This window comes from Pipistrellus kuhlii, unplaced genomic scaffold, assembly GCF_014108245.1.
Source record: "Pipistrellus kuhlii isolate mPipKuh1 unplaced genomic scaffold, mPipKuh1.p scaffold_m20_p_108, whole genome shotgun sequence".
NCBI classification, from domain to species: Eukaryota; Metazoa; Chordata; class Mammalia; order Chiroptera; family Vespertilionidae; genus Pipistrellus; species Pipistrellus kuhlii.
The window spans coordinates 276,357-289,708 of record NW_023425414.1 but is presented as its reverse complement, the minus strand read 5'-3'; the positions used below and the strand labels follow the sequence as shown (position 1 = coordinate 289,708).

The 13,352-nt window shown below is 52.4% G+C and overlaps 1 protein-coding gene across 4 annotated transcripts in view; it reads left to right on the top strand.

Annotated features, from left to right (window-relative positions):
- Positions 1-13,352, top strand: part of CD33 (CD33 molecule) — a 56,218-nt gene that overhangs the window by 23,806 nt on the left and 19,060 nt on the right. Inside the window, exons 2-4 of one of the 4 annotated variants that reach the window (XM_045578876.1) lie at positions 11,762-12,154; positions 12,353-12,631; positions 12,859-12,901. The exons of 1 other annotated variant lie outside the window; for it this stretch is intronic. In XM_045578876.1, the coding sequence (XP_045434832.1) occupies positions 11,762-12,154; positions 12,353-12,631; positions 12,859-12,901 (715 nt within the window). The remainder of the gene's footprint in view (positions 1-11,761; positions 12,155-12,352; positions 12,632-12,858; positions 12,902-13,352) is intronic. 2 more of the 4 variants (XM_045578879.1, XM_045578877.1) reach the window with 2 other exon arrangements.

The following is a 13,352-nucleotide window of genomic DNA, read 5'->3' as shown; positions in this document are numbered from 1 at the left end:
TTAGAAACATCGATGAGAGAGAGTCATCGATCTGCTGCCTCCTGCACACCCCCTACTGGGGATGTGCCTGCAAGCAATGTACATGCCCTTGACCAGAATCGAACATGGGACCTTGCGGTCCCCAAGCCAATGCTCTATCCATTGAGCCAAACCGGTTTCGGCTGGACTTTTTTTTTTTTTTTTAATATATTTTATTGATTTTGTACAGAGAGGAAGGGAGAGGGATAGAGAGCTAGAAACATGGATGAAAGAGAAGCATTGTTCAGCTGCCTCCCACATGCCCCCATTTTGGGGATGTGCCCGCAACCAAGGTACATGCCCTTGATCAGAACTGAACCTGAGAACATTCAGTCAGCATGTCGATGCTCTATCCACTGAGTCAAACTGATCAGAGCAAACCTGAGTGTTTAATACAATGAGACACCCCCCCACACCCCAAATGAGGCCCGTGCCCTTGGGAGGTAACTGCAGGCTCAGAACATCCCTCTGGCTCCAGAGACTCACACTCATTCGCTAAGCAGACCCCAGAGATGGACATGGCCTGCCGTCCTGGGACCCTCCCCCCAATTTGGAACACCTGGAACTCTGTCTCTTTAGTCAGTGGTGGGCTTCCCATGTCATCAGTCCCTGGACATCCTAAGCTGTGAAGCCTAATGCATGTTAGGAAGTGATTACAGGAATGCAGGAATGCAGACACTATTTTCTTTCATCTGGCCTTTGTCTGAAGTGATTTTTTAAAAATAATTTTTTATTTGAGAAACAGAGAGAGAGAGAGAGAGAGAGAGAGAGAGAGAGAGAGAGAGAGAGAGATTTGTAGTTCCACTTAGTTATGCATTCATTGGTTGCTTATTTTTAAAATATATATATATATTTTAATTAATTTCAGAGAGGAAGGAAGAGGGAGAGAGAGCTAGAGACATCAATGTTGAGAGAGAATCTTTGATTGGCTGCCTGCCTCCTGCACTCCCCACACTGGGGATCCAGTCCACAACCCAGGCATGTGCCCCTGACCGGAATAGAACCTGGGACCCTTCAGTCTGCAAGCCAACGCTCTATCCACTGAGCCAAACCAGCGAGGGCCATTGGTTACTTCTTATAACCTGCCATGACCAGAGAGTAACTGGCCTCAGTGGAGTTTCAGCTCCAGACCCAGGAAAGCAGACGGATCCCACAGAACAAATCCTTCTGAAACGGGACTGAACAGCTCCATGACTGACACCAGGACCAGAGGCAAGGAGATCCATTATCCCTCCCCTAGCACCAACCGTTCAGCAGAGACCATGACCCCGATGCTATTAGTCACCATGATTCATGATTTCCCCCCTCCTATAATCCATCCCCAGGGAGCCATGGGGAGCCAGGGCTTTGAGCACCAGCCACCTGTGACTGCAGGCATGGTGCCAACTCCTCTTTAATCTCTTGGCTGCAAACTCCTTATTGGCCCTTGACTAGCACAGGGAAATGGACCACTTCCGTCTGGTAATATTCCCCCCGCAGAAAGAGATGTTCATAGTGCATGTACTAGCTCCCCTCAGCCATGCCTAAGGCTCACCTGGAGGCAGGTGACAGCCTTGGGGGGGCAGTCTCCTGGACCCCGTCATCCCCTTCTGAGCTGCCTGGTGCCCACCTGTCTCAATCAGCCTACTGACGACCCATGTTGTGGCTGCACTGCCCCTTGCAGTTCTTATTATGAGTAAAAGATACCCTCTGCAACAACCAGCAGGACACCTTGAGGAAATAAAGGGTTATTGCTTGATCAGCCCTATAAATTACACAGCACCCTTGGGACCACATAGCTAGGTCACAGGAGGGGAGGGAGGGAGGAAGGGAGAGAGAGAGAGAGAGAGAGAGAGAGAGAGAGAGAGAGAGAGAGAGAGAGAGAGAGAGAGTTGTCTTATTAGTGAATTAAAATAAAAGGCAGGTTTGGCTCAGTGGTAGAGCGTCGGTCTGCGGACTGAAGGGTCCCAGGTTCGATTCCGGTCAGGGGCATGTGCATTGGTTGCGGGCATATCCCTGGCAGTGGGTGTGCAAGAGGCAGCTGGTCGATGTTTCTCTCTCATCGACGTTTCAAGCTCTCTATCTCTCTCCCTTTCTCTCTGTAAAAAAAAATCAATAAAATATATTAAATAAAATAAATGGCAGGGATTTAAAGCACCAGAAGAGAAAAAAAAAAAAAGTAGTCTAAATGGTCAGTTATTGAAATCAACCAAGATCTTTAACACGATAGAGCCCTGCCAGGTCACTGAGTTGGTTCGCACATTGTCCTGATGTGACAAGGTTGCAGGTTTGATCCCTGGTCAGAACACCTACAAGAATTAACCAGTGAATGCACAAATAAGTGGAACAACAAAGCAATGTTTCTCTCTCTCTCTCTCTCTCTCTCTCTCTCTCTCTCTCTCTCTCTCTCTCTCAAACAATATTTTTATATATATATTTTATTAACTTTTTACAGAGAGAAAGGGACAGGGATTGAGAGAAACATCAATGAGAGAGAGAAACATCCATCAGCTTCCTCCTGCACACCCCATACTGGTAATGTGCCCGCAAGCAAGGTACATGCCCTTGACCAGAATCAAACCTGGAACCCTTGAGTCCGCAGGCCAATGCTCTATCTACTGAGCAAAACCAGTCAGGGCTCAATCAATAAATTAAAAAAAAAAACACTCATGGAAGTGGCTGGGGTCTTCTCTAGTAGTGTGGCTGGCAATGTGTTTTTTCCAGGAAGCCATCTTTGATGTGAATGCCTTGGCAACCAAAGCTGAAGTCAGGCACTTGCGAGAGAGAGAGAGAGAGAGAGAGAGAGAGAGAGAGAGAGAGAGAGAGAACGAAACTGTCAGAGCTTACAGTACCAGCGCCCCGTTTTGTACCTTCTTATCAGGAGAGAAAGACATCACGGCCCCTCCCAGGGCAAGGTTCTGCCCAGCACAGCTGGAATGTACCCTCATAAAACAGCCCCTCCTCCCTGCTTATCAGGCCTGGAGACCGCAAGGAATGATCACCTGGGATCTCTATGGATCTGTAAACCTCCTGCGACCATGACAACCAACGACCCATCTCTGTGCCCCTCTGGACAAACCCACCGCACCAACTCATTAGACCTCCAGGGGGAGCCCTGGAGCTGTGAACCAAAGTAACTCTGATCTTGGTCTAAAGCAGTGGTTCTCAACCTTCCTAATGCCTCGGGAAAGGAAGGGAGAGAGGGAAGGAGAAAGACAGAGGGAGGGAGGGAGGGAGAGAGGGAGAGAGAGAGAGATCAATGTGAGAGAGAAATAATGACCAGTTGCCTCCTACTTGCCCTGATGTGGGATGGAATCTGCAACCGAGGCATGTGCCCTGACCCGGAATCGAACTCACAACCTTTTGTGGTACGGGACGAGGCTCTAACCAACTGAGCCACTCCACCAGGGCAATGCTTTTGTCCTTTAACTTTTGTACAAAAATTAAAAGTGATACCGACGTCCCAGTCAACACCGGACAGCACCTCCGACTGTGGTTTAGCAGGTGGCTGAAGCTGCACCATCGCGGTCTCTGGAAGGGCGTGCTGTGAGGTCTCCATAGTGACAAAGTCACCCGGGGGCACAGTTCTGGGACCCTGTGACTACACTGAACACCATGTCCTTTCAGCTCGAAGAACTCGTGTAAGCATTTCCGGTCAAGCATTATGCTGAGTGGAATTAGCCAGTCACAGAAGGACAAATGCTTCGTGAGTCCACTTGTATGAAGTATTTAAGATACTCGGGCTCATAGAAGCAGAGAATAGAGTGGGGGCTGCTCAGGCCCGGAGGGAGGGGAAATGGTGAGTGTGTGTTCAATCGGTATAAAGTTTCGGTTATGCAAGACGAATGAGTACTGGAGACCGGCTGCTGTACGACAGAGTGCCTGTATAGTGCACGTAAAATGTTTGTTCAGAAAGTAGATCTCACATCAACATTTCTTTTTATTTAGTTATTAAGTATTTTTAAATGTATTTTTTTATTGATTTCAGAGAGGAAGGGAGAGGTAGAAACACCAATGATGAGAGAAAATCATTGATCTGTTGCCTCCTGCATGCGCCCCACTGGGGATGGAGCCCACAATCTGGGCATGTGCCCTGGCTGGGCATTGAACTGTGACCTCCTGGTTCATAGGTCGACGCTCAACCACTGATCCCTACCAGTTGGGCTATTTATTAAGGGTTTTGTTTTTTAGAGAAAGATGAAGAGAGAGAGAGAGAGAGAGAGAGAGAGAGAGAGAGAGAGAGAGAGAGAGAGGGAGAGACATAAATTTCTTGTTGCACTTCATTACGCATTCTTTGGTTGCTGCTTGTATGCGTCCTGACTGGTGATCGAACCCACAACCTTGGTGTAGTGGGAAGACGCTTTCACCTACTGAGTTACGGGCCAGGGCTTGCATTTTCTTATGACAAACAGGAGACACAGGGAAACATTGAGAAGGGATAGATGTGTTTCTTACCTTGATCATGGTCATGGTTTGAACAAGTGTAAGGAAACATTGAGAAGGGATAGATATATTTCTTACCTTGATCATGTAACATGGTTTGGTCATGTGTTTGAACAAATGTCCAAACACATCAAGTTGCACGCATTAAATATGTGCCATTTCTTTTGTCTAGCAATGGTACCTCAATAAATCTATTAAAAGACAACAGAGACACATCTGTGGACCTCGTTATGGCTCCTCCAGTGGAAAGCAGACCATTACTCTGGACCTCAGTGGGTGGTCCTGAAGCTCAAAGGAGCTGTTGTAGATGAAGTAGTTAGAACAATAATTAACGGACACTAAATACTCCCACTAACAGGCCTCCAGCAATGAACTGGACCGGCTCCAGCTGACGACAGAAGTCTCCCTGTCCTTTCCCCTGATTCCCATCGCTGGTTGAAGATGACCAGAGCTGGAAGGGCCATTGCTGCCACCTGGTGGCGGAAACCTGAATGTCTGCCTCTGCAGGTTCCACAGGATGGTGGTCGCCTCTTTGGCTGAGTGGAGGTTTAGCAGGAGGTTCTGACTTGGCTTGCTGGGCACTGGGTGGGAGGTGGTCGCAGAGTAGGGTGTCAGGAACTTCTGGGGAGGAAGAAGGGAGGGAGGGAGGGAGGGAAGGAGGGAAGGAGGGAGGGAGGGACTGAGGAAGGAAGGAAGGAAGGAAGGAAGGAAGGAAGGAAGGAAGGAAGGAAGGAAGGAAGGAAGGAAAGAAGGAAGGAAGGAAGGAAGAGAAGGGGAGAGGGGAAAGGGGAAAGGGGAAAGAGAGGGGGAGAAAATATGGGAGAGAGGAAGAGAGAGGGGGAGAGGGGGATTGGTAAAGAAAGGGAGAGAGAGGAGGGGAAAGGGAGAGAGGGGGGAAGGGGAAGAGAGGGGGAGAGATGGGGAGGGGAAAAGAGGGAGATGGGGTGTTAATGAAAAAAACAACAACATTGAAACCTGTAAAGAATTTTCGTGAGTTTATTTGAGCCAATCTTAATGGATTGAGACAATGCTCCCCAGAATGACGGATTGCATTTGTTTTTATACATTGTGATCAAAGGAGGGACACAGGTGGGTTACATGAAATCCATTGGTGATGGGTTAAGGAGGTGGGATAAAGCAAAGCGGTGGGAAACCCCTGGGATTGAATAAAAAGTAAAATGATAGACGCAGACTTAGGTGAGTGCAGGAACAATTAACATGATAAAGAAGGAATTTGAGGCATCTGTCTTGGCGCCCATCACATTTGGTTGTGCCCCAAGGGGCTCCAGAAAAAGGGAAATTACAAAAGTTACCCAGAGCTGAAGCCAGTTTGGCTCAGTGGTAGAGCGTCGGTCTGCGGATTGAAAGGTCCCAGGTTCCATTCCAGTCAAGGGCATGTACATTGGTTGCGGGCACATCCCCGGTAGGGGGTGTGCAAGAGGCAGCTGGTCGATGTTTCTCTCTTATCGACGTTTCTAGCTCTCTATCTCTCTTCCTTCCTCTCTGTAAAAAAAATCAATAAAATATATATTTTTTTAAAAGTTACCCAGACATCACAGATGTGGTATCTTAGAGGCAAAAAGGCCAATGGGCTCAGCAAAGAAGATCTAAGTTGATCATTGTCAGGGAAACTATCAGCCTAGGACATGACTACCCACCATAACCTGTTTGTAGTTTAAATATTTAATTTTCCAACTATCTTTTGTGGTTACTTTAGGTCTCTGTGTTTGCAAGACTGCCACGCAGGCCTCCCCTGAGCTTGTCGGGTCAGCGTGTGGCTCCTTTCGTCCACAAGGGGGACAGAGAGAGAAAGCACTTTCCCTGGTGCTTCCAGTGAAGCGTAACTCAGACACCAGCCCATTTCCTGCTTTCGCACCAGACACAACATGACCTCTGGGTGACCTTGGGCGGCTCAGGACGCACAGGTGCAGGCTGCTGGGGCGTGGGAAAAGCGAGAGGAACAGCCGCAGGGTCAGCTGGGACCAGGGAGGCCCGTCTCGTTACCAGGGGAGTTCCCAGCAGCCCTCACCCCCGGAGTCAGGCTCTCGCTCCACACCCAGCCCCGCAGCCCTCGCGTGCTGGTGGAGAGGGGCCGGCCAGGTGGCGAGGAGATGAATGCGCTGTGTGCTAGATGCCCAGGGAATTCGGGGCATGGCGTGTGGTTTCTTAGAAACCTGATTTCCATCTTCTTGTTCCACTTTCTCTCTCCCTTCCTCTCTGAGATCAATACTGAGATAGAGAAATAGAAACTGAAAGATGAAACAGTGGGGACCGGAGACCGGAATGCCAGGGCACAGGCTTTATGGGAGAGAAGAGTACCACTGCCAGCTGCTTCCAGAGAGAGAGAGAGAGAGCAGAAGAGAGGGCCGAGGCACAAGCACTTTTTAAGGGGAGGAGAGGGGACGGGGCTTAGGGCACTCAGCACACGCTGATGGGTGGTTTCCTGTAAGGCCTATGGTTAGGGACCTAGGGACTTAGGAATGGGGACTCAGGGTATTTGGCAGGTGCTGATTGGCGGTTCAGTGCTCAGGAATGTCTGGCTGCAGGTGGAGTTTAAATCCATCCATCCATTGGAGGAAGGGAGGACCTATCAGAAACATCAATGATGAGAAAGCATCATTGATCGGCTGCCCCCTGCACGTGCCCCTTTACTGGGGATCCGGCCCGCAACCTGGGCCTGTGCCTTTGACTGGGATCAAACCCAGGACCCTTCAGTCCGCAGGCCGATGCTCTATCCACGGAGCCAAACCAGCTGGGGCCTCTCTCTCTGCTTCTCAGCAGGATTCATATGCCTCGGTCCCTGGAACAGAGAGCAGGTGGTGAAGGACAGGCTACCGGCAGGAGCCAGGAGAGAGACGGGCAGGTGCTGCCCTCCCGGGCTCGGCTGGCCTGTCTGTGGCCCCCGCTGAACCGCAGGGTTCGCCTCTGGGTAAGGAGGAAGCGAGCCAGTCTCCCAGGACAGCCCAGGCGTTGTGATGGAGAGCAGGCCCCAAGGGCACCTTCCCCAAGGTTCCTCTCCTGTGTGCACCGAAACCGCCTCACCTTCCCCTCGGCTCTGCAGCTCTTGGTTCCTTGAAAGAGGAAACTTCGGTATCTGACTGTTAATGAAAAAAACCAACAACAACAAAAAACCACACACACACACACACATTGAAACCTGTGAAGAATTTTTGTGAGTTTATCTGAGCCAAACTGTGGACATAGGCCAGGAAGCAGAACCTCAATAAATGGAGATGATGCTCTGAAGAATGCAGGGTTACATCTATATTTATACATTGCCATCAAAGGAGAGAGACGTAGGTGAGTTACATGAAATTCATTGGTGATATTTAAGGAGGTGGGATAAAGCAAAGCGGGGAAACCTCTGGGATAGGGTGAAAAGTGAAATGATGGACATGTGCTTCTTTTAGAGAGAGGGATACAGGATCCTTAACTGTAATTAACAGTTGACAATGAACTTGATAAATAACAATGAGGGAATGTCCCCGGGGGCATTGGTTGTGCCCTGAGGGGTCTGGGGTAAAAAGGAAGTTACGGGTTAACCAGACATCCCACAGATAGGTTATCTTAGAGGTGAAAAGGCGAATGGGCTCAGGAAAGATCTAAGTTGATCTTTGAAAGGGAAAATATCAACCTAGGACTTACTATAACCTGTTTGTACAATAGTTAAACACTGAGGCGGTGGGGGTTTGCCGGGGGGAATGGTTAGGGGCTGGGGATCAATGGGGGGGAGGGAAAGGAGACATATGTAAACCTTTAGAACAGTGGTCGGCAAACTCATGAGTCCACAGAGCCAAATACCAACAGGACAACGATTGAAATTTCTTCTGAGTGAGAGCCACATTTTTTAAACTTAAACTTCTTCTAACGCCACTTCTTCAACATGGACTCTCCCAGGCCATGGTATCTTGTGGAAGAGCCACACTCAAGGGGCCAAAGAACTGCAGGTGGCTCTCGAGCCGCAGTTTGCCGACCATGGCAGATAATTAAAAAAAAAAAAAAGCTCTGAGAAGAAGGAAAAAAAAGGAAAGGAAAGGATGAGAAAGTGATCTTCCATTTCTCTCCTCTCTCCACATGTGAGGCCGGGAGGGGTGGGCTCACACCACGAACCCAACACGCTGGCCTTTGACCCTGGACTCCCAGCCTCCAAAAACTGTGAGAAACGCAGCTCCATCCTCTGCGCTGCGGGTCCCAGGACGCTGTCACAGAGCCTGGAGCCTGCGCTGCCCGAGGTCCAGGTCTGCCCACGGAATCACGCCAACAAGCCCCAAGCCCGTGCAATCCTGCCCCGGGAAACCCCGTGCAATTCCTGCCCGGAGAGCCAAGCTCGCTCCCTGCCGTCACTGCGGAGCCTCCTGCACCCCTGCCCTCTGTGCAGCCCGCGGGGCCTGCATGCTGGGGCCTCCTCCCCCATCAACTCACACTCTGCTGTGCACCCAGGCTGCTCCATGGGAACCGCCCCGAGCGCAGCTTTTCCGTGACCTGGGGTGGGGGTGAGGGGACTTGGAGGTGATGCAAATTTCCATCCGGAGGCCACGCCCTGGGCCCTGCCAGTCCTCCCTGCCCAGGGGCGGAGCTGTCCCACGCAGCAGGGCTGGAGACCTGCAGAGTTCACCCGCTGGTGTAGGCCTGCGGGCACCCAGGGGAGGGCGGCGGGAGAGGGAAAAGGGCAGGGCAAGAGAAGGAGGCTGGGGTCTGGCTACTCCTGCTCAGGAGCTATGAGAGGGGATGGGGGAGGGGGACAGACGGGGCTACTCCAGGCCAGCGGGGTCCCCAGCTCATCCAGGACAAGGCCCAACAGCTCTACCTTATTCTCAGGTTCAGCTTCAGGGATCCCAGGGGCACACAGGTGTGTGTGTGTGTGTGTGTGTGTGTGTGTGTGTGCGTGTGTGTGTGTGTGGAGTGGGCGGAGGGCTTTTCCAAGAGGGCCTGGGCCTGGGCAAAGGGCCTGGGGGTCATGCATGTAGGTTCTGGCGATGAGAGACACGGAAGGGGATGTGAGCTGTCCCAGGGCTGGGCCACAGCAGCTGAGCTTCCCCTGGGCAGCTTCCCCGGGCTCCTCCGCAGGAGGAACTGAGAGCTCCCTGCACCATTCCCACCCCACGGTAGCCGGGCCAGGGGTCAGTGTGTGTGTGTGTGTGTGTGTGTGTGTGTGTGTCCACCCCCAGCTCCAGTGCAGGGAATGCTGGGGGAATGGACAGGCGGGTCTCCCCGCGTGGAGGTCAGAGAGCGGTTGATAAAGAGGGAGGGATGGCTGTGGAAGGCATGGGCGGCCACATTGCCTGGGGTGGTGCCCGGGGTGGCTCCCAGCAGCAGCGACGGCCAGGAGGAAGGGAAGTGAGAAAGGAGGCCGGACCTGGGGGCCGATGGCACATGAACAGGGAGAAGGCAGAGCGCTCCCTCCCTCTTCCCCCTCTCAGTGACGTCCCCCCTCACTGTCCCTGGGCCCACAGCAGGGAATGTTCCTCCTGGTCCCCTCAGAGCCCAGGCCACGTCCAGTCTGCTCTGTTGTGCCCAAGAGCCACCAGCCAGCGGGGCCTCCAGTCATGGCCCAGCCTTGTTTCACCATCAGGGCGTCTACCAGGCAGGTCCTGAGCTCCTCTGCCTCCCCGCCCTCATGGGGGCCATCTCTGGGCATGGACGGAGGGTGTCTGCCGGTCTTCCCTCCTCCGGCCCCCACACAGGGCACAGGCTCAGTCTGTTTGTCGAGTGAAGGAGTGAGTGAGTGAAGGAATAAATGAATGAATGAATGAATGAGTGAATGAGTGAGTGAGTGAATGAGTGAGTGAATGGGTGAGTGAATGAATAGATGAATGAGTGAGTGAGTGAATGAATGAGTGAATGAAAGATTAAGTGAATGAGTAAGTGAGTGAATAAATGAATGAGTGAGTGAGTGAGTGAGTGAGTGAGTGAATGAGTGAGTGAATGGGTGAGTGAATGAATAGATAATGAGTGAATGAGTGAGTGAGTGAATGAATGAGTGAGTGAAAGATTAAGTGAATGAGTAAGTGAGTGAATAAATGAATGAGTGAGTGAGTGAGTGAGTGAGTGAATGAGTGAGTGAATGAGTGAGTGAGTGAGTGAGTGAGTGAGTGAATGGGTGAGTGAATGAATAGATGAATGAGTGAGTGAGTGAATGAATGAGCGAATGAAAGATTAAGTGAATGAGTAAGTGAGTGAATAAATGAATGAGTGAGTGAGTGAGTGAGTGAGTGAGTGAGTGAATGAATGCCTGAAATAGTGGCTGCCCCTGACACTCCACCCAAGACCCTTAGGTATATCTGACATGCACACTCCTGCCTGCCTGCCTCCGGGGTCCAGATCAGGTGTCTTGACCTTGGCATGGCTGACCTTTCCTCATGCTGTCTGGAGGCCGTGCTGTGCCTCACAGGATGTGCAGAAATGTCTCTGGGCTCCACCCACGGGCTGCCCGGGGCACCCTCCTGGGTGGGACCATGACATGTGCCCAGACATTGCCAAATGTTTCCGGCAGGCCATGGTTCAGAACCACAAGTTCCCACAACACTCTCAAGCCAGGAAGTGACTTCTCCCCAGTGCACACTGGGCACCAACAGCACCTCTGCCTGGACAGGACTCAGACACCCACCATGGTCTGTCCAGCCTCGGATCTGCAGGGGCCCCTGCTGGCCCCCTCGGAGGTGAGGGCGGGCCTCAACCAGGTCCAGGACATGCCGGACAGACCGCATCTGAGGGTCTCTGTGGTTTGTCCTCCCCACTCTGTTCCAAAGGAGTGGATGAGGGAGTGAATGGGTGAATGAGTATGGGTGAATGAGTGAATGGATGAATGGGTGAATGAATGAATGAATGAATGCCCAAAATAATGGCTGCCTCCTACACTTTTCCTAAGACCCTTCCGTATATTTGACAACAGAGCTCAGAAAAGCCCCCACGGGGAGCTGGATGGTGAGGGAACTCCCATGGCCCCTCCCCAGATGTCCTCAGAGGTCCTGGTTCTGCTCTGGAGCCTCAGGGAAGATACAAGATAGGACAGGACTCCGGGTTCCCTTTCTGTCTGTCCATCTCTGGGAGGGTGCCCGGGTCTCTGGGCAGAGAGGGGAAGCACTTGGGCTCTGAGATTCCTCTTTTGCGAACAGTCCAGATCTCACGCTCCACCCTGATTTCGTGGCCTCACCAGGCTCCTTCTTCCCAGGCACTGTCTTCCTTCTTTTTCACCCTCAGGAGCCCAGAAGCCCTCCATGTCAGAGATGCTGTGGCTGCTGCCCCTGCTGTGGGCAGGTGAGTGCCTGAGGGGCCAGGGGGAGTGGGGTCAGGGGCTGCTGCTGACCTCCTTTCCCTGCAGGGTCCCTGGCTCAGCATGGAAGCTTCTACACACTGACAGTGTTGACGCCAGTGACGGTGCAGGAGGGCCTGTGCGTGTTTGTGCCCTGCACCTTCACCCATCCGGGGAACTTCCAGAATAATCCTCCCCCTGCATATGGCTACTGGTTCCCAGAAGGAGCTGATGAACTCCAGGATGCTGCTGTGGCCACAAACAACCCATTTCGTAAAGTGCAGGAGGAGACCCAGGGCCGATTCCACCTCCTCAGGGATCCCAGGACCTACAACTGCTCCCTGGACATCAGAGACGCCCGGAGGAAAGATGAGGGATCATATTTTTTTCGGGTAGAGAGGGAAAATTACCGAATGGGTAAATATTCTTACAAAATGAACAAGCTCTCAGTGCATGTGACAGGTAAGGAACGGGCTCCAGGAGAGGTCTCAGAGGCAGTTATGATGGCCCCTCACAGGGCTGGGATGGGCCCCATCCTGGGAGGGGGTGGGGGTACAGTGTGTTGGGCTCAGAGGGAGGAGCTGATCCAAAGCACAAGGCTTCTCTCAGGACTGCACCTGGGACCCTTCCTCCTGATCCCCTCTCTCCCCTCCTCTCCAGCCCTCAACCACACACCTGACATCCATATCCCGGGGACCCTGGAGTGTGGCCGCCCCAGGAACCTCACCTGCTCTGTGCCCTGGGCCTGTGAGCGGGGCACGCCCCCCATCTTCTCCTGGACGTCAGCTGCCCACAGCTCCCTGGGCCCCAGGACCCGTTTCTCTTCCATGCTCACCCTCACCCCACGGCCCCAGGACCACGGCACCAACCTCACCTGTCAGGTGCACTTTCCTGCCGCTGGTGTGACCGTGGAGCGAACCATCCAGCTCAGCGTCACCTGTGAGTGCTGGGTCAGAGCACCTGGTCCCTGAGGGTGTGCAGAGCAGGAGGGCCAGGCAGAGGTGCTGAGTGCTTTGTCCTGGGGACCTGGCTGTGTAGGGGACCTAGAGCACCAAAGCCTGACCCTCTTGCTTTTCCGTGGTCTCCGAGGGTGGAAGTGCAATGCCTACACAATCCTCACCACATGTCAGCTCACAGGCGTGGGAACTTCTCTCTTCCTGTCCCAGGTCCCCCTCAGAACCCAACACCAGGTGGTTGCCTAGGAGACGGCACAGGTAAGAAGGAGCGGGTCATGGGCTGTAGGGAGCAGGGCCACTTCCTGATGGTCTTAGGCTCTACAGCAGCGGTTCTCAACCTGTGGTTTGGGAAGCACTCGCAAGGTCGCCTAAGGCCATTGGAAAACACAGCTATTTACGATTCATAGCAGTGGCAAAAGTACAGTTATGAAGTAGCAACGGAGATAATGTTATGGTTGGGTAAAGGCACTGAAGTCTGCCCTCAGAAGCTGGGTCTCCCCCTGGAAGAGAGCAGTGTCCACAGGCTGCTGTGAGCGTTGGCTGTTCACCTGAAGGACCTAACAGGCCCTTTGCCATCAGTAGGACAGATTCCCCTCCCGACATCTCCCCCTCCTCCCATCTCTGTGACTGTGGAGTTCTCCACGGCATGGAGGGAGCTGGCTGTGGGCACATATTCTCTAACGAAGAACAAGGGTGTTCAGGGG